The 20,612-nt window shown below is 37.7% G+C and overlaps 1 protein-coding gene across 3 annotated transcripts in view; it reads left to right on the plus strand.

Annotated features, from left to right (window-relative positions):
• RAD54B (RAD54 homolog B) overlaps positions 1 to 20,554 on the plus strand; it is a 63,746-nt gene extending 43,192 nt beyond the window's left edge. For all 3 annotated transcript variants that reach the window (XM_054817510.1, XM_054817509.1, XM_054817511.1), the window contains 10 exons: positions 1,776 to 1,938; positions 2,811 to 3,036; positions 7,687 to 7,894; positions 8,291 to 8,430; positions 9,269 to 9,559; positions 10,614 to 10,789; positions 13,497 to 13,758; positions 14,709 to 14,775; positions 15,089 to 15,289; positions 19,746 to 20,554. In XM_054817510.1, the coding sequence (XP_054673485.1) occupies positions 1,776 to 1,938; positions 2,811 to 3,036; positions 7,687 to 7,894; positions 8,291 to 8,430; positions 9,269 to 9,559; positions 10,614 to 10,789; positions 13,497 to 13,758; positions 14,709 to 14,775; positions 15,089 to 15,289; positions 19,746 to 19,963 (1,952 nt within the window). In that variant the 3' untranslated portion in view covers positions 19,964 to 20,554. The remainder of the gene's footprint in view (positions 1 to 1,775; positions 1,939 to 2,810; positions 3,037 to 7,686; positions 7,895 to 8,290; positions 8,431 to 9,268; positions 9,560 to 10,613; positions 10,790 to 13,496; positions 13,759 to 14,708; positions 14,776 to 15,088; positions 15,290 to 19,745) is intronic.
• The last annotated feature ends 58 nt before the right edge of the window (positions 20,555 to 20,612 follow it).

Raw genomic sequence — 20,612 nt, forward strand, 5'->3', positions numbered from 1 at the left:
TAAAAAAAAAAAAAAAGAGTTCTACATTCTTACTATAGTTTTACCTCCTTGCTACTTCTTACCTCATATCCTGATACTTTGGGACTTTTCAAAGCTGCTACCTGGCTGGTATGTAAATAAACAATGAAATCCCAATCAAGTGGTAATTAGTGATATCATTGGCCCTTTTGTAAGAGCATCCTTATTAACACCAGCTTAAGTCTGTATTCAACTTGGTTATGTTGTATCTAAGAATGTTCCTTCTTGTGGTTGCAAAATGATACTACGTTAGCTTTCTAGCCTAACATCTGGCAAAGACCTGATATATTGAACACTCAAATTAACTTCTTTGGGTTTTTTTGCACTAGTCTGTCAAAAAGCTATGGTTTATTCTAGTTCTTGGTCTCCTATGACTTTTCTTCTGATGAATTTGAGTACCTCCTATGAGATTTCCTTAAACTGCCTGATATGGAGAGCCCTCAACACATCATGGACACATGGACTCTCAGTAATTAGTGTTGTTGAACACAGGAGAATCACGTAGTTTATCTAATGTTTTGTTGCATTAACTCTTTCAGAAGTAATGGAGGTACTTTCCTAGACTTGGACCTTGGGACTGGAGTGTTCAGAGGTTTTCATGTTGAGGTCTATGCCAATAGTTGATTAAAATGCAGCTTCTTCAAAATGGAAAGCCATTTATCCTTGTGCTTAGCAGAACAGAGCACAGTGACAAAGATGTAAAGCCACGTCTTCCACATATGATTTCTAAGCTTTTAGTCCATTGCTTGTCTAAGCCTTGTTTCTTCCCCATCTCTGAGGCTGCAAAATTTTGTCAGAAAAGTTATATTTTTGTCACTACTGGCTCTTATATATACAGACATGCAATTTGATGTAATCTATCAGAACTCAGCCCTTTGTCAGTAGGAAACAAAATCTCCCTGAATGATACAAGCTATCAACCAACCTATTCACATGAATAAATTACCAATATAGATCTGCACTAGTGACATAAAAATACCAGCAGCTATAAATTGCTTTCTCATTCTCTCCTCTGAGGACAGAGAATGCGTAGCATCAATATAAGCAACCCAGTATGGACATTGTTTAGCAAAATTATGGTGTTAGAGTTTGTAAACAAATTATGGCAAGCAAAACTATTATTTAGATGTAGCCAAAGGATATGTCCCAATACTTCATGCTCTCTTTCCCTCTGTGTGTCTTCAAACCTGTCAACTTCTTTTATTCATGCACTGTGGCAGCCTTTGTCAGCGTATTCTCAGTCCTTCCCTTTTTTTTTAACAAATCGTTGTCTTTTTATCTCTGTTTCTCAGGCAGAGAAGTCTTTCTGGGCAGCTACAAGAATATCCCCTTGAAATGTAGTGTCTAGACTTTAGGTCATTGTTGATGTTCTTTTTCTTAAACTTTCCTTTAAGAAGCTTTTTAGAACTTCTTCTGATTTAACTCTATGCATTCAAAGTTGTGATGCAACATTTAATAGATAGGTAGTTTCACCTCATCATAAAAAAATACTCAGAATTCTCAGTTTGTCACCTTTACATTTGAGAAAAGTGCAAACTGGGAAATCTCCATAAAAGGATTTTTCTTTAGATGACTATCTAGATGCTCCGTTGGTAAATGCATTTTCTGCTGAGAATAGTCAGTATATTAAACATTATTTTTAGCAGTCATTAGATCATTGACTTTATTCTGTAGCTGAGTTAGATAAGTAATGTCCTTTGGTAACAGACTAAAAATAATGTTTTTGTGCAATATTTGCATATGTTTTGAACTTCAAGATTCTCTAGTTATGCCAAAACCAAATGCAAGTCATCAGTGGACGTTCAATAAGGCTGGTTTACCTATGGTGGATGTAGTTGTGGATCCTTACATTGCAAATAATCTCCGACCACATCAGAAAGAAGGAATTATATTTTTATATGAATGTGTAATGGGAATGAGGTAAGAAAATAATTATCCTTTTGGCTTTCAATACCTGTAATATTTTCATGCCCATGTTCAAAATTAGACAATTTGATTGGGAAGATTTGAGCAACTGTTCAATTAATTACAGGCTGCCCAGAGAGGTTGTGGAGTCTCCTTCTCTGGAGATATTCAAAACTCGCCTGTGCAACCTACTGTAGGTAATCCTGCTTTAGCAGGAGGGTTGGACTAGGTGATCTCCAGAGGTCCCTTCCAACCTCTACTGTTCTGTGATTCTGTGATTAGTATTAGTAATTTTCCCCAAGTAAAGGTTGCACAAGTTTTTTCTGACCTGTATGTAGGATCACGCTTGCTGTGACTTTGCCAGATGTGATGAGAAGCTAGTGTACCCAAAGGTCTGTCTGTTCTACTGCAAATACCAAATCTTGTAAACACAGATACAATCTAACTCATGCTAAAGCACACTGCTTTCTGGGATTTATAATTCATATTATACATAATTATTCATATATTTTATAATCCAGGCATTTAGAATAAAGAAGCTGTTATACCAACCTGTTGAAACAATACAGTACTGTTTTCAGAAGTGTTTTCTCAAGTCATAGATTCCTTAAGGTATATACAAATTTTAAAAATTTTAGATAGTATTTTTAACTCTATAAGAAGATTTGAACTATTTGGTTTTGGAGGACTAAGGCATTAATCTAGCAAACAAGGAGTTTTACTCTGAGGTCTTCTGGTATAACTAAATGAAACCGTTCAGTAGAGCATAATAAGCATAAACAGGTTCTTTATACACAACAACCACAAGAAGCAATTCCCTAAACCCGTTGTAAATAATTATAGATATGTCTTTTAAAATCTTACTACTGCTTAATTATATCTTACAGAGTTAGTGGCAGATTTGGAGCTATTCTTGCTGATGAAATGGGCTTAGGAAAAACACTGCAATGCATTGCACTTGTCTGGACTCTTCTGCGTCAAGGGGTGTATGGATGCAAACCTGTATTAAAGCGAGCACTAATTGTCACCCCTGGGAGTCTGGTAAAAAACTGGAAAAAAGAATTTCAGAAATGGTTGGGAAGTGAAAGGATCAAAGTCTTTGCAGTTGATCAGGTACGATTTATTTCCAAAAAGGGATTAGGTCATATTTGGCTCAGAATGTAGGACTTGGGTTTTTTCCCCCTCTTTCTTGTTTTTTAAACCAGAGACCAAAACTAGTAGTTCTCTATTAATATTTATTTGTAATACTTTATTTCTCCTTCAGGTAATTGTCCATATGGGCATTTAGCTGTCAGTAACCAGATCCTAACTCAAGCCTGTGTAGCATATGTCTTGTCTTATCTTTCCTGAGGCTTCACCTTTGAAGATGTAAAAGTTGACATGATCCTCCACCTGCCTCTTCAGTTTAAGAGCTTTCTCTTATCTATCAAAGTGCACATCTGCCCTGCTTTATGTACCAGAGCATCTACCTTGACTGACTTGTACTCCATTTCTGTGGTAGTTGCTTTTGTTCTGTACTGAAAACTTTTACCTCTTTGTTTCAGCTGTCTGTTTCAGGTTACTTCAGAAGGTTATTCCCTTTACTGTAACTGTCCAGAATTAGGGATGTTTTAAAGCCTCATGAGTTACCAAGTCTAGAGTCTCAGTGTTAGATAATATGATTATCTCTCGTCTCTAGAAGAATGCAGACAAGTACAAAACTTAATAACGAAGCGGGAGGATGCTGATCTCTGTCCCTCTTATAATGGAACTGTTCCTGCTGGTAATGACACTCCCAAGTTCCTACAGGGCCTGGATGATTCCCATGTGCTGAGGAAGTAGCTCATCTTTTAATCTCGTTGGTATACCTTTAGGATCTTGCGTTTGTTTTTGAAACACAAAACTCTCTCCGTCCTTCACTGCAAAGTTCTAGCACAGACTGTGTGCTTCAGTGGCCTTTATTGACCGCATCAGGCAGGAAAGCACCTGGCAAAGTAAAAGACACGGGACTTCAAGGAGTGAGGCTGTAGCATCACTGACTGAGGGCTTTCTCTGAAGGAGAGCCACATCTTGCTCTGGTTATCCAGTAAGGCTTTCTTGCCATGTTAATTTTCCCGTTAAGCATGTCTCCGTAGCTGAGTCAGAGGGCTGGGTCCCCTGGGGACCGGCATTCATGAAGCTGTGAACAGAAGACTTGCTCATGCCTTTGTTAATGCTTCTGGAGCTTTCAGATTCAGCTCGTAATTTACCATCCAGTATTTCTTTTCCTAAGACTTCTGGTCCCCATGTCCATATGGAATGGGCATTCATAGCAGAAAGGAAAGAGAAGTTGTTTAGGAGTCTGTGGGTTCTATATGTACATTCAGCAATCTGCTGTACCCCGACTTTTTCCTTGGCCCCCTATATTTGAATTGTGCCAGTGGGAGGAAGTAGAGAAGTTACAGTATCTGCATTGGTGCTTGCGACAAAGGTACAGATGTTTATTTTTCAAAGCAATTTTTTAATCTAATAGTTCCATATAAGTAGACTGAAGAAACAAATAGTACTTCATTCTAAAGATGACCCAATTCTTACATCAACCAGATTCGCTTTCAGTTTCTTGCATTATTGTCTGTATGGAAAAGTGAATGTTTCAGATTAAACTGAAGTTTTCAAACTGTTTTTAAAAGTCTTTTGTAGAACATACAAAATTTTGTAAGAATAATTATTTCTTTGAATTCTACTCATTATTGTCAAACCCTTGAAATTACTGAACCCTAGTCATCTTCCACTAAGGACAATCTGCATGTCTGAATAATAGGTGCTCTTTGCATCATTTGCTTTTCTTAGTAACTTATTTCAAGATGTGGAAATGAAGCAAACTGACTTGTCAGGAACTGTAATGTAATATAGGTTAGGATGAGAAATATGGAAGTTTCTAAAAGAAGTGGATGCAAGGCAAAATATAATATGGCAACATTTTAACCTGAAAAGGTAGTTAGACATAATTGAATGTTTTCTTGTAGTTTTTATGAATAGTGTTGGGAGGAGAAAACCTGAATTTGCTGACAGTTACTATGACCCAAAATGACAGTGGCTTTCATTTTCTTTTAATTTAAATAACTTTAATATTCTTACTCATCTCGTTGGAGCCATTTGGATTGAGGACACTCAGCAGCTTTTAAGATCATGTTCCCAAATAGCAAGGAATATATTGTCATGCAAAACGAAATCACAATATGACTTCCCTGGGGTATAATGAGGTATTTCAAAATAATTTACTGTCTGTCTTCTCTGAAAAAACAGCAATTACCACACTGTTATTTCTCCAGTATAACTTAAAAGGAAGAGCTTGTCTCAAACATTTTTTCTATTCTTGCCTATAAGGAATACATTCAAAGAACTGGCAGACTTTTAAAAATGTGTTAGGCATGTTTTCCTCACTTTCACACTGAAACACCGCAAACTGATCCTAACCCTTCAGTAACAGACTCTTCAAAAAACCAGGACATTATCTGCTTTTAAGATGTGATTGCAGTTTACTTCTGTTAAAATGCAAATGTCACGTAGAGGACATTGCTTTTAAAATGAAGGCATCCCCACAAAGGTTGCATTTAGGTCTCGTTAATCCATGTTATCAACATTTGAGATGTGTTTGAGAGAATAACACCTTTATCTGTTTGCAGAGTATCGCTTCTACTGGGGTTGATTTGGTTTGTGTTTTAAGTCCAAATATCTGGAGAATTGATTAATTAAAGGTTTACATTGCTTCATGATTCAGCATTTTTTTTAATTTACGCTTCACCCACTACATTGGATTTGGACCAGTGCAAAGAAGGGTCTGTATAAACAGTAAGTCTGGGACACTATGGAGCTCTAATACTGATTGACAATTGCTCCATATGTGGCTCCGGGCAACTCACTTAAACCCATCAAGTCACTTTGGGTAATTGTGAAAATGGAGGCTATAATACATACATCTCTTGCAGCCAGTTAAGAGGATAAGTTAATTACCTGAAGTCAGCTTTTAGATTTATTTTAATTTTTAGTCCATCATCCACTGCTGTTGTTATATACAGCAGGGAATATATTATATTTGGCTGCAGGGGGCTTATAATATGCCAGGACTCTCCTGCTTTTTTTAAAGGGTTTCAAACAGTCCAGAAGAGTTGATGATTTACCAGCGGACGGACATTGGAGGCAGTTCCCCAGTGCCCCCACCACTTTCCCTGTAGTTTCAACTCATACTCAGAAACTGTAGGGAAAAAAAAACCAATTTCTGAACCCTGGGCATCTTCTGATGTTTAACCATCCCCAGAGAAGGTCAGAGAGGCATTGCCTCTGTCTTCAGGGCTGCAATGCGGAGCCTGAATACCGGGCAGGGACAACATTGGTTGTTGCCTACAGGGCTCCTCTGTGTCTCTGTTCCTGTGTTGGGAAATTTTCTTCTCCTGTTTTGCAACTGGTAGTAAAAATACTGGCCAGAAAACAACAGAATGCTCAGGTCTTGTCCAAACACCTGGGGAAATCGGTGCCTGCCCTTGTTACCTGCTCTTCACTACTCCTTGCTTCCTCCGATGCGTGCTGGGCCTCTTTGTGAGCAGCATGTGGGGACTGATCTACTTTGTGAGATTAATGTGCCAGATTTGGCCCATAGATTGATTTGAATCACCTGCTAGGAGGCTCTAAAGGTTATGATAATGAAGTGGTGCTGCTTTTACAGTGTATTACACCACCTGGCTCCAGACTTAGTTATCTGTGTTTGGTAACTGATCTCGTTTGGAAATAAAACTGCCTTCTCTAGCTTGATTTGCTTTCACAGTTGAAAAGGTCCTTAGCCTGCTTAGTTAGTGAACACCGTTAGGAAATAGGAAGGACCATGCAGGGAATTAGTGTCTGGAGCCAAGTGGAAAGGTAAGGGACATGCCCACGGTAGATTTTTCCATTTTTATGCATAATTGCAAGACAGGTAAGCAATCGTAGTACATTCACAAGTTTGCACAGAAATGTAACTATTTCCAGGAAACCTTTTTGGAAGAAGCTCCCTGCCACATTACAGTGACTTCTTATTTAGTCTGTCTGTTTCCTTCAATAGACATCAAAAGTCTTGATGTCTATTGAAAGAAAAGGGTTTGAAGTGTATGTAAGGGCGGAGGGGCTCACAGCCATTTTCTGACCACTAATACAGGGTTTAGAGATCAATTCCATTTATTTACCAATAGACAGGCATGTTTTCAGGGGCTCGTTCTGAGCTCTGTTTTCTGAGTCCCAGGCTGCCCTTACCTGTTGACCAACCCATCAAAGTTAAGGGCTTGTATCAAAGTTGATAGCATATTCAATTCAAAACTACAAGAGAAATTTTAGGTTGGTGGAATGTGTAACTTCCTACTGGACCACATTACTACACCCTGCAGCTCAAGATCTCAACGTGAATGTACAGGCATCTACCTCTTTGTTATCTTGGCTTTAATTATTCATTTGAAGCTTACCTAAATGCCAGGACTGGAAGGCTGTTACAGGGAGCCTGTGCTTTTCACCTTCACTGTAATGTGTCTCAGAGGATTTGAAGGCCTAAAAGAATAATAAATTTTCTTCTAATGAGCTGGTAAAACTCTAAATTGCTGTATCACATCCCGTATTTCCTTTGCAAATTAGGAAAGAATCAATAATCCAAACTCGTGAAGGAAATAGCAAATGTCTTGTGTTGCGCTAGAAGAAATTTCTGTAGACACTGGATGTTTAAGGAATATGATGAATGATCTCAAAATAAATAGTTCTATGATATATTTTCCTTTATGCCTGCAGGAACATAAAGTAGAAGAATTCATTGGTTCTCCACTTTATTCAGTTTTGATAATCAGTTATGAGATGCTACTGCGATCTTTGGATCAAATTCAGGCTATAGAATTTAACCTCCTAATCTGTGATGAAGGACATCGTCTGAAAAATAGCTCTATTAAGACAACTACAGCCCTCACTAGTCTGTCTTGTGAGAGGAGAATTATCCTTACTGGTTAGTATCAATAGCTACTTTTAATATTTAGCTGTGCTAATAGTACTAGGTTGGGGTAAAGGAAAAAGCTATTCTAAGTGTGGCAGGAGCGCAGTATAAATTTTGGCAATGGGTATTAAATGCACAAATAGAGGGTTATTTAATAGTTAATGAAATTCATGTAGAACTTGACTTTTTTAATTCCTTTGTCAAAACTACTACATGTGCAGTCTGTTTAGAGGGACAGTAGTTTATTAATCATGATAAAGTTCTAGATTAATTCAGTACTCTTGAGTAATTTACATTGAAAAAACCATCTGTTTTCAGGATACATTCTCAACATTAAACCCTGCATTCAACAATTGTACTTCTATCATTTTCAAGAAAAAGTTACCCTATATTCTTTTCTCTTTCCAGGTACTCCAATCCAAAATGACTTGCAAGAATTTTATGCATTAATAGAGTTTGTGAATCCAGGAATACTTGGTTCTTTATCCACATACAGAAAAATATACGAGGAACCAATTGTCAGGTCTAGAGAACCTTCAGCAACAAAGGTATATTATTAAAAAAAAAATGCAGTTATAGAAGAAAATTCATAGACAGCACTGTGAAATTTGCTTTCTATGGAATAAAATAAAGCTCAGGACTAACAGTAGCAAAAGCTTTTCACCTTCCTGTTTGAAATAAAATCAGTTGTTCTCCAAAAGGAGCCGGAGGAATACATGCATTTTGAGATCACAGCATTTCAGCTTCCTATTAATTATAAGGCAAAAATTGCTCTTCCAACACCTTGCATTCCCAAAAATGCCATGCCCATTACCATATGATGATACTTTATTCATTCTTAGTTTCTCTGCAGTACTGCAAAATCTGCATGATTTTATTGCATCAGTCAAGAAATTCTGGAATATAATTCGAGCCTTGGGTATCTTCTGGGACGTTAACTTCCTTTGTTTAAGACTTTAGAAACCGGAGCTAGAATTAAGCTAATGCAGTGGTACTAACTGAAGAAGAATTGATCATTACAGTCCCATGTCAGAAAGTGGCATCCTGCATAAGTGGTAGGACAAGAGGAAACTGCCTCAAGTTGGCCAGGGGAGGTTTAGATTGGATATTAGGAAAAATTTCTTCACCAAAAGGGTGTCAAGCACTGGAACAGGCTGCCCAGGGAAGTTGTGGAGTCACCATCCGTGAAGGTATTTAAAAGATGTGCAGATGTGGTGCTTAGGGACATGGTTTAGTGGTCGGACTTGACAGTCTTAAAGGTCTTTTCCAACTGAAACAATTCTACGATTCTATGACATAAAATGTTAACTACCTAATTAAAATCATACAGAAAATTATTGTGATTAAATGCAAGATTATAATTAATTTTGTGCTTTGTTCTTTTAGGAAGAAAAGGAATTAGGAGAAAAAAGAGCCGCAGAACTCACACGCCTCACTGGGCTCTTTATTCTTAGGAGAACACAGGAGGTTATAAACAGATTTCTGCCCCCTAAAAAGGAGAGCATAATCTTCTGCCGACCAACAGCACTGCAACTTGAATTGTATCGAAAACTGCTTAGTTCTCGAGTTATTCGTTCCTGTCTACAAGGCAGGCTGGAAAACAGTCCTCACCTAATATGTATAGGAGTTTTGAAAAAACTTTGCAATCATCCATGTCTTCTGTTTAAAGCTATAAAGGTATCTATTTGTGTGGGAGTGGGTGCTTGCAATTAGTCATTTCAGCAGGCAAAGGTCACTAAAACTATGTTATGGTCAATGTGCGTGTTACTTAAGGTCATTTCCAGGCTCTCTTCTCACATACAACTTGCTTTAGGAGATCTGCTTTCAAAAACATAAATGTTAGAAAAAATGAATGTACTTAGGGAAGGTATCTCAGCAGTTTCCTATTGCCTTATGGTATTTTCTTGTTCTTTTTTCCCCTCTTAATCTTGTCTCTGAATATTTGTAAAAGTACATATAAATGTGAATTTTACAAAGAACGCTGTTAGCTAGGGACTGTTCTGTGTACTCTGTCTGCTGGTGCCTCTGAAATCTCCCTGTCCACATGATAATTTCACCCTCTCAAGGCACTGGGAGCTGCAGGCTCAAGATGTCAGTGGTACTAGTTGTCTCCATTTCCACAAGTCATTTATTACCATTGTGGTTTTGGTGTTTCAGTAGTTTGGCTTTTTCCTCCCTGTGAAACATTGATTTTCAAATTACAGCAAAATATTACCTTCCATGTTATTGTTTTTACGTGCTAGCTTTCCTTCATTTCCAGTTGCATAACCGAATCGTAATGACATCATCTTCCTAAAAAAAGTCAATGACTGGGAAGTTCCATAATAAGGTATTATGGGATTTAGAAAGAATAAACAGAGTATTGATTTTTCTCCCCCCAAGTTTTAGATACACCTTTGCTGTGGTTATACATCTGTGTGGTTGTTTAAGTAGAGAAGTAGAAGTAAAACACATTTTTCAGTTATAAGTATTTCAACTTTCTACTCAGATGCAAACAACATCTTAGATAAGAGGTTGTAAACCAAAATAAATGCTATCAGTATTTTAAAACTGTGCTTTCAATCCAGTATTGGGAGGTTGTCGTGCTTGCAAGATACGCAGCTTTGTGGCAGCCTTTGATGTCTCCTTTTGTCTTTGTAAGAAAAATATAGCAAACTTTAAAAAAAACCAACAACCAAAACCCGAACATATTACAGGGTATATGGAGCTTGAATCCTTTTATTTTCAATAGGAAAAAAGCTGTGATCCTATGTCTGATGAACATGATGAGTCCAGTCTCTACGAAGGTCTGATAGATGTTTTTCCACAAGACTATACTTTGGATACTTTCTCTGAAAGGGATTCAGGAAAATTGCAGGTGCTGGTGAAGTTGTTGGCAGCAATCCATGAGCTTAACTCTTCTGAAAGGCAAGTGTGAAAGAAAGGTAAAAGGGATATAATGGGATATTGTTTTATTTTTCAAATGCTTGGGGACATAATATTCAAAATAAAAGCATTGCAGCTGTTTGCAGAGGTACCAAGCATATTTATGCATTGTACTTCAGGCTCTTCCTTGTTAAATTACTAAACTAGGATTTGCAGCTGACATAAATTTCAAAGTTGATCTTCATATTTTTTCCCCGATAAAAATCCTTGTACTTTTCATACTGAGTTCCAGCAACTGTTTGCTACAGCCCCTGTATTATGACATATTATCTTTACTTGCAAAGACTTTCCAATGTTTTGTATCTCCTTGAGGAGATGTATTCATGTATTAAATATTTTAAATTGCACTAAAATGTTTTTAATTACTAGATTAGAAATTCTTTCCTCTTTAATCACATTTAACTGCTTAGATCTTGCTGCCTTTTCTGCTCAGGGCACCCAGACTCAACAGACAAACTTGCACAGCAACTGCTTATTTCCCCTCTGGTAAATGCCACTGACGTGTAGGAAAGCCTCTGTTTATCATGAGGTAATAGGATGCACGTGGTTGGCTACTGTGGAATTGCTGATTCATGGAAATCTCACATGACCTTGTGTCCCATAATAACTTTTTTATCTACTCATGCCTTAAAGTCCAGCTATTCCAGAAGTATTTAGCTTTTAACTTTTATTTAAATTGATGCTTAAATAGGGCATGCTGTAATTCAGTAGTGGGAAGTAACAACAGGTCTCTTGGCACTGATGTAATGGAATTTGTTTCTTCCTGATGCTCTCTCTTTACAAATCAGAAAGCTGTGCCTATCGTTGGAATTTATATGCCAAACATCCATTGAAACCAGTGACAACTAAATATCTAAATGTACTGGCTTTATTTCTTTTAGGTCAAAAGAAACAGGGCTATCAGGAAAAAGCAATTTTCTCCACTATGAGTACTATAGGAGCTACTGAGTTACAGCTGGTGTTGAAGCATTACTTTACATCTTTAAAAGTTTTGTTGTTTTAATTCAGTGCTGAACATGTTTCTTTCTCTTTTGTTCCTCTGCTCACATTAGTACTAAATAGTTTTTGCTATATACAGACTCAATTCCAGTTCTTTTATAAAGCTTATATTCTATTTTTCAGTAAAAACAAAGGTGTGAATTTGGGGTTGATTGACAAAAAAAATCAATATTGCAAAGTCTTTACAAACAAGTCTTGGATGTAGTTTGATTGTAGAGGTAACTGTAATAATAAAATACTTTAAAAAAACTTTAAAATGTTAATTTACCAGATTTTTCCTGAAACTATTTGTTTAGTTCTTCAATACTTGTTTTTAATCAAAAAATATTTTTTAAAAATGGAGCAACTTTGATGGGATTTTAGTTTATAATAGACCTCCAAACAAGATCCAGCAGAAAATGTCCTGAGTGTACTTATTATTTTATTTATGGCTTAAATTCAAAAGAACTTTATCCCATCAGTAGAATCATCCTCAATATCAATCGTCTTCATAGTGAGTCCAGAGGAGGGCCATAAAGATGATCAGAGGGCTGGAGCACCTCTCCTATGAGGACAGGCTGAGAGAGTTGGGGTTGTTCAGCCTTGAGAAGAGAAGGCTCTGGGGAGACCTTACAGCAGCCTTCCAGTACCTGAAGGGGCCTACAGGACAGCTGGAGAGGGGCTGTTTACAAGGGCATGGAGTGATAGGACAAGGGGGAATGGCTTTAAGCTGAAGGAAGGTAGATTTAGATTAGATATTAGGAAGAAATTCTTCTTTATGAAGATAGTGAAGCACTGGCACAGGTTGCCCAGAGAAGCTGTGGATGCCCCCTCCCTGGAAGTGTTCAAGGCCAGGTTGGATGGGGCTTTGGGCAACGTGGTCTAGTGGAGGGTGTCCCTGCCCATGGCAGAGGGGGTTGGAACTAGATGATCTTTGAGGTCCCTTCCAACCCAAACCATTCTGTGATTCTATGACTCTAATATCTGGGAGGATAGAAATTCTAGATTTGCAGAACTCTGAAACTTTTTTAGTTAAAGTTTCAGAGAAAAACACTGACATAGTATGGGTCATTAGTGTAAGGGATCAGGAGGCTGGTTTTGCTTTAAAAAAAACCAACAAAACAAAACACAAAAATCAGACTATGTTGTTTCTGATGTCTTTCACTATCCTTTATCTCAGTTCTTTTCAGTCATAAAATGTAGGGAAGAGTCACTGCTTTCCTATTTGACTTTCATAATTTTGTTTATTAGAATTTTCTGATGTTGTCTCTAGAAGTTCACAGTAGCCTTTTCATTATGTAGAGTCATATATATATTGTTTATTAGCTGCTATAACACCCTCTGCAAATGCTGCCTTAACAACAGCTATTTTGTATAAATAGAGATTTTTAAAAAATATAAACTATCTCTGTGGTTGATTCTGGATCCCTGCAATCTGTGCATTAAGCCAAATTCTGTTGTGAAGGAAAATATTCATTATTTAACATTTCAATGCTTTTGACAGTAGATATAATGCATCCAAATCTAGTATGTGCTTCAAATTAATAGGAAATGTTTTGTTTCTTAGGAAACACGAGTAACGTCAGGTTGATGTATAATTTTTGCTTGACTTGTAATTTTATTTTCTTGGATGTCTTCATTAATTTGTTATTGGACTTTAACTTTGTCAAGGTCTGAGATGATAAGATAACTTTGTTTTACTGTTTGACAGAGTTGTACTGGTATCCAATTACACTCAAACATTAAACATATTACAAGAGACATGCAAACGTTATGGATACTCTTACACTAGACTTGATGGACATACTCCTGTCTCCCAGAGGCAACAGATTGTTGATACTTTTAATAGTAAATTCAGTCCAGCTTTTATCTTTTTGCTGAGTTCAAAGGCTGGTGGAGTAGGACTGAATCTGGTTGGAGCATCTCATTTGATCCTGTATGATATCGACTGGAATCCAGCTACAGATATTCAGGTCTGATACAACTGTGTACATGGGTGTTGGGAGGGGCAACAAATGAGTTCTTGACTGATTTTGAAATGCCTGACTTTACATGTCTTATTGCTACCCAATTATCACATTGCATCTGGACAAGTACAATACTGGGGGAAAAGCCTTATCTAAGAAGAAAAGAAGAAACTTTTCTCTGTCATATTACATATACGGTATAATTAGAACCTCCTTTGCAGTAAAAAATGAAGAGTAAATTCTGGTTTACTTAGAGGAGTCATGTATCCCCTTTTGTCTCCTGACCACATTTTAACTGGAAAGTTGCTGTGTTTCTAAAAAGAAAAGAAAATTATGATTAGATGGCATAGCTGGTGTTGCTGTTGATTTGCAATACCTGAGAAAGGTAGAGGGAGAGGTTCAGACCAAAAATAAGAGAATGAGAAAATCATATGGCAATGATGCTAAAAGAAAGAAAACAAAGCCAGTGCTGTGATATTCTGGTAATGGCACTGTTGGACTCATGGCATTATTTAGTTGGCATAAGAGTGTTCAGTTAAAATAGGCCTGAACAATAACAATTTATAAAAATCTTTTTATAAACGCAGTAAGAAACTTTTTATTGTAGAGTATTGCTGTGTGCTTAATACCTGAAATAAGCTCTGATTCTTGGCTCTGCTCCTGTTCCAAGTGTGAATTAGTACCCTCATGTGGTCACTTGTCTTGTTGCTTGAAACAGTCTGAGGGGAGCATAAATGGTGGAAAGTAAATTATGTTTTCAAAATTATTTATAGTTAATAACAGAAGACTTCTATAAAAACAGTCAAAGATAGTTATTGAGGAATGCTTTCTTTGGACAACATCATCTTGAATGAACTAGCAGAACTGGTAATTTGATCAGCGGAGACTACAATTTTTAGTTGAAATACTATTGTTTAGTAGGTTATTAATGCTCTTCATCGTTGTGCTTTCTTCAGGCAATGGCCAGAGTGTGGAGAGATGGTCAGAAACGCACTGTATATATCTACAGACTGCTAACCACAGGTCAGAGATGATGCTCAAACATACCCTAGAGTGAGACAGCTATTGAAATTCTGTCAGTAAAAGAAAGAGAGAGTGTGTATTTGAAAATCATTCGCTCTTTAAAATATATATATATAATTTGTTCTGAATTCAGTTAAAATAGAAACATAACATTGATTCATTTAGCTTTGCTTTGCTTTTCTTTTAATAACTGAAAATAGTGGTTTAGCATTTCCTATGAATATTGTTATAAAGAATTGGATTTGACCTTTCTTCTTGAGAATACTGGTCAAAAATTATCCCAGTGTATCTATTTATTTATTTTTCAATACAGGCTCAATAGAAGAAAAGATTTATCAAAGACAGATCAGCAAACAAGACCTTTCTGGGGCAGTTGTAGACCTTTCCAAGACGTCGGAACACATCCATTTTTCTATAGAGGAGCTTAGAAATCTCTTTACTCTTCATGAAGATTCCAGCTGTGTTACCCATGACTTGCTTGAGTGCAACTGTATGGGAAAGAAAGACCATCAAAGTGAGTTTCTTTGTCTTTATCTCTGGCCATTGCTGAGGTAGTACATCCGTTCTCAATATATGGTCTCTCACTGGAGAAAACCCTGATGCTCAGTAAAATATGATTGAGGTAATGAGGTTCGTTATGGGATCTTCCAGATATTGGCTGTTTTTTCTAATCCATAGGAGCCCTTCACAAGATGAAGAGGAGAAAAGATTAATTCCTTGCAGTAACAATCAATTCATGTACCATGCCTCTTAATTCCTTGACTTAGCTATGGCCAGCTCAACTAGTGATTTGTTACAACCAGATGACACTATATGGTGTTTCGTTTCTAAATATTCAAGGACAGTAATGAGCAGCTGGTAGGGGTTAGTTCAAAAGCTGTTTATCTGTGGACAGCTATACCAGCCAGTGCCATACCAGCCAGTGCCAGATGAAGATCTAGATAATGATAGGCCAAATCTCTGAATATAACCCTTCATTTCACAGTTATAACCTAATGCTTATGCAGGATGATTAAAAGAGGTATTTAAGAAATATTGGAAGACTCTCTGCGTTGTAAACCCAAGTTGCAAATATTCATATCTATCCTCTCTGCAGAAACATGCCTCTCTTGTTCTTCTGGCATACCAAAATTATTTTAATACCTTGCTGCATACAGGTCTATAGGTTTAAGTTAGGAGCAAGATTAAAAAAGGAAAATTATGTTGTTATGTTTACATCTCATCAATTTTAATTTTATAGCTCATCTAGTTTCTTAAAGGAAAGAGTGTCTATTGCCCTGGCATGTTTCTTTCCTTTGGGCATGAAATGTCCATATACAGTATTTACAGATGTGATAATGAGGTACCAATACTGTTATCTTCTAAATGCACACAGACGCCACAATAAAAAGAGCCAAAGAAATGGCTACAAGAGTGCATGTGCTCAACAGATCCAATAAGACTATTTAGCTTGATGGTTTGCATGTCTCCAGGTAATAGGCTAGAGTTGTATTCCTTTCTCATCCCATTCTATCCAAAATGGGGAGGACTTGGTTAGTGAAAGCACAGTGCTTCTGTAGCCGTAAGAATTTGACTTTGTCCTTTAATTTTGCTCCACATACTGATTTAATTGCCTTTGTATCTTTCTTTAATGATTGAAAAATTAGATCTTCTGTTTTTGCATGAGTAAGAGATATTAAAAATATACCAGCCTCCACTTAGGTACTGTTACAGGATCAGTGTGGAAAAGGCACTTTTAGTATTAAATGTTAGCCAGATTTTTTCACTAGTGTGCAGTGAAACAGGTACAGCTCCTCGACTGCAGAAATCCAGAGAAGTTTTATAATATTACTGTGATGAACGCTGGTGCATATAATTTTATTTAGCATTATGCAATTGTCTTAACACTCTTGAGTGCCTGTCTTATGATTTGAACACGTATTGGTTCCATCAATTCAACCACATCAGTCTCTTGGATCTTGGGGTAGTGAATGTACCCAGGACTTTCTCAAGGGTAATCATATCTTGGTCCCAGTGAACAGAACCTTTTTGGCAGTAAATCAAGGAAAAACTTGAAGGTCATTCTTAGACTTAAGTGGTGGAAATGATAGGGTGAGGGGAAGGTTTGTTTTCCTAAAGAGTAGAGGAAAAACTGACTTATCAGTCCCGAAGTCAAATTGTTGTCAGCCATAGTCTTCACTTTGATCACCCCAGAATGCAGCTACCCTTACTTGGCCTCTTTGCCTTTCCGAAGAACAGAAAGCTGTCAAATTACTTCATTGGGGAACCAGATTCCAAATTACTGGGGATTGATACTGCTGCACAGAAAAGGCCAATAACTTTCACTGATTTGTCTCCTCCATTTCTAGCAAGTATGATTCAAAAGATAAACTAAAGAGGTGCCAAACAATATAATACAGGCTTCACAATATATGAACTTTTCATTATGATCTCCATTTCATATATCAATCAGAATTGTTTTGGTTGGAAAAGACCTTTAAGATCATCAAGTCCAACCGTTAACCTCTCTCTGTCAACTCCACCACTAAACCATGTCCTTAAGCACCACATGTACGTGGCTTTTAAATACCTCCAGGGATGGTGACTCCACCACTTCCCTGGGCAGCCTGTTCCAGTGCTTGACAACCCTTTTGGTGAAGACATTTTTCCTGATATCCAAACTAAACCTCCCCTGACACAAGTTAAGACCATTTCCTCTTGTCCTATCGCTTCTTACTTGGGAGAAGAGACCAACACCCACCTGGCTACAACCTCCTTTCAGATAGTTGTAGAGAGTGATAAGGTCTCCCCTCAGCCTCCTTTTCTCCAGGTTAAGCAACCCCAATTCCCTCAGCCGCTCCTCAAAAGACCTGTTCTTTAGACCCTTCACCAGGTTCGTTGCTGTTCTTTGGACACGCTCCAGCACCTCAGACTGGATATTCTTGACCAAGCTCCTGTTGTCCATTCACACTACAGCCATCTTCAGGAAACTACAGGAGTCTTGAAATGAAGCAATTAACTGTGCATGAATCATGCAGATGGGTTGCTTGCTATTCTACTGGCTTCAGATCAGCTACAAAGCTGTAAGTGTATTGTTTTACCTGATTATGGTGTAATTTATGGAGTTAAGAATGCAGAATCTGTAAGGGGCCCCAGCCTTGGGAACAAAAATCCAGGTTGATGCAAACACAGACCCATTGTCAGCGAAGGAAGAGTTGATATGTGAACTATTACAGGAGCTTGACCCCTATGAATCGATGGGCCCTGACAATATCTACCTGAGGTGGCTGACATTGTTTCAAGGCCACTGTCCATAATCTTTGAGAAGTCGTGGAGATCAGGGGATGTCCTAGAAGACCGGAAGAAGGCTAATGTCACCCCCATATACAAGAAGGCTTAAAGGAGGATCCAGAAAATTATAGACCCTTCAGTCTTACTTCAGTCCCTGGGAAAGTTATGGAATGAAACCTCCTGGGGCTACCACAAGTCAAATGAAGCACGTGATTGGGAAAAGCCAGCACAGATTCACCAAGGGCAAATCATGCTTGACAAACCTGATCACTTTCTATGACAAAGTAACCTGCTCGGTTGATGTTGGGCAAGTGGTGGACATTGTCCACCTGGATTTCTCCAAGGCTTTCAATATGGTTCCCCACAGCCTCCTCCTGATGTGTTGCGGTCTAGACAAGTGGTCCTTGCAGTGGGTGGGGAACTGGCTGACGGGCCACACCCAGAGGGTGGTGGTAAATAGCTCCTGTTCAAACTGGCAACCTGTCACAAGTGGGGTCCCCCAGGGACTGGTATTGGGCCCCACACTGTTTAATATCTTCATAAGTGACCTGGGTGATGGGATCAAGTGCACCCTGATGAAGTCTGTGGATGATACCAAACTGAGTGGGGACGTGGATGCTTTGGAAGGAGAGCTACCCTGCAGGAAGACCTGAACAGGCTGGAAGAGTGGGCTAACCACTGTGCTTTTGCCAAGAAAGGTTCAGCAAGATGATCCTTGAGGTCCCTTCCAAACTGGTATTCTATGATTCTATGACTTGAGAAGTGCATCTCTTCTAAATTTTCTTCTGACCAGTAAAAGAATATGTTTCAAGTCTAGTGTAAATGTCAGTCAAAAGGAAAGTCTTGCATATGTGAGTCTTTATGGGATCTCCAAAACATTAAAAAAACCTTGAGACTACTCTTGAGTCATCATGCCGCTCATATCACTGCTCTTTCCTAAGGAGCACGTAACACTGCTATGGAAATATCTGACGGCAGGTTTGAAACCAATAACAGTAGTGATGCAATTTTCTTCCATCCAAAATGATTTCTTCATTTATCACATGCATCAGATGAATCATGAAGCCAGCAATGTGTAACATACCCTTTCAATGACCTGCTACTGTTTGGGGCTTTAGGATCCTTTGTCAAAAGTGAATTCCTCTCTTTGTGCTTCAAAGGCAATAGTCTTTTCCTCACTATGATATACATTAAGCAATATAGTGTGTATATTGAACAACTTGGCATAATCTGGACATACAGAGTGCACAGCTCTAGTGTGCTGAGTCAATGAAATAGCTATTCAAACTATTCTTAGCTGGTTGGAATGACTCCTCTGGGAGGAAATAGAAACTAGCATGAATTTTGCTGCAACATACTTGTAGATTCAGATTTACTCAAAGAATGGGAGCAACCCAAATGTCACAGAATTAGGAAGACAGAAGAAAGGAATTTGCCAGATAAGATATTTCCTTTCCCATCCGTGTGTAAAAGGATTTGTCTTTATGCTAGCATATGGTGATTTTGATAAACTCAATCAATGAGCAAGAAACAGCCTTTCTCCTTACTGAGGATACATATGTTTGGGTTTCAGTGACATAGAAGGATTATATATACTGTTCTATTTTCTCTCATTTGTTAACACCAACTGGCTTATTAATTCAGACTGAAATTTCTGTCCTAGTTTTCTCTGATTAGTCAACTGCATCATTTTTTTTCAGATCCTTCCTCAGAAAAGTCTTCTGTATCTAGAAGTTGCCAGCTTGGCCAAAACCAAGGGAAGACTAATTCAAAGAAACCGCTCTCCATGTCACAGTTGATGCAATGGAAACATTTCTCTGGGCAACATCAGACTCTAGCTGATCCTTTCCTTGAAAAGATAAAAGAGAATGTTTCTTTCATTTTCCAGAATGTAACCAGTCCAACTTCCTTCACCTAAGAAAACTTGAGTGTCTTTTCCTACCAGTTGCATCCTCCTCCTCATAGGTAAACAACTGATGTGCAGTTACCCTTTGTTCTTTTTGCAAAGTTGTTTTGTGTATTTCTGACGAGGATTCTGGGTAAATGTGGTTCCTGGTGTTTATACAAAGCTACTGTTATTAGTAAGTTAATCATACTTACTATAATTATAATACAGATTTTTAAAACTAACTTTGCTTTCCAGTCTTCTGTCCCTTTGATATCATAATTAGGAAGATTGTTTTTATGCACATTTTTTATATGCACAGTTTTTATTTGATCATAATGATTTATTGCTTGTAAAGCTGGCAATTCTTCAGCCAAATTTTATAAGATTAGCCAATGCTATATACATGTATGTGCTGTTAACAAGACCCAGTTTGGATTTTTGTTTTGACAATGAAAAGTTATGTTTCTGTAACTGCGGCTTTATAATAAGGTAGGTGTTTGTTCCCTTGAATTTACAATTTAATGAAACTTGGAGCAGTAGCCACTGAGGTCCAAAATTCTGAGACCACAGCTTGATTCTGTGTCAAAATATTGTGAAATTCACCTATTGCTTTTACTTGGGAAAATAAACAAACTTTATTTCTCAGATGTACAGAGTACAGGCTTATCTACGTTTAACT

The sequence above is a fragment of the Grus americana genome, chromosome 2 (genome assembly GCF_028858705.1).
Source record: "Grus americana isolate bGruAme1 chromosome 2, bGruAme1.mat, whole genome shotgun sequence".
Classification (NCBI taxonomy): Eukaryota; Metazoa; Chordata; class Aves; order Gruiformes; family Gruidae; genus Grus; species Grus americana.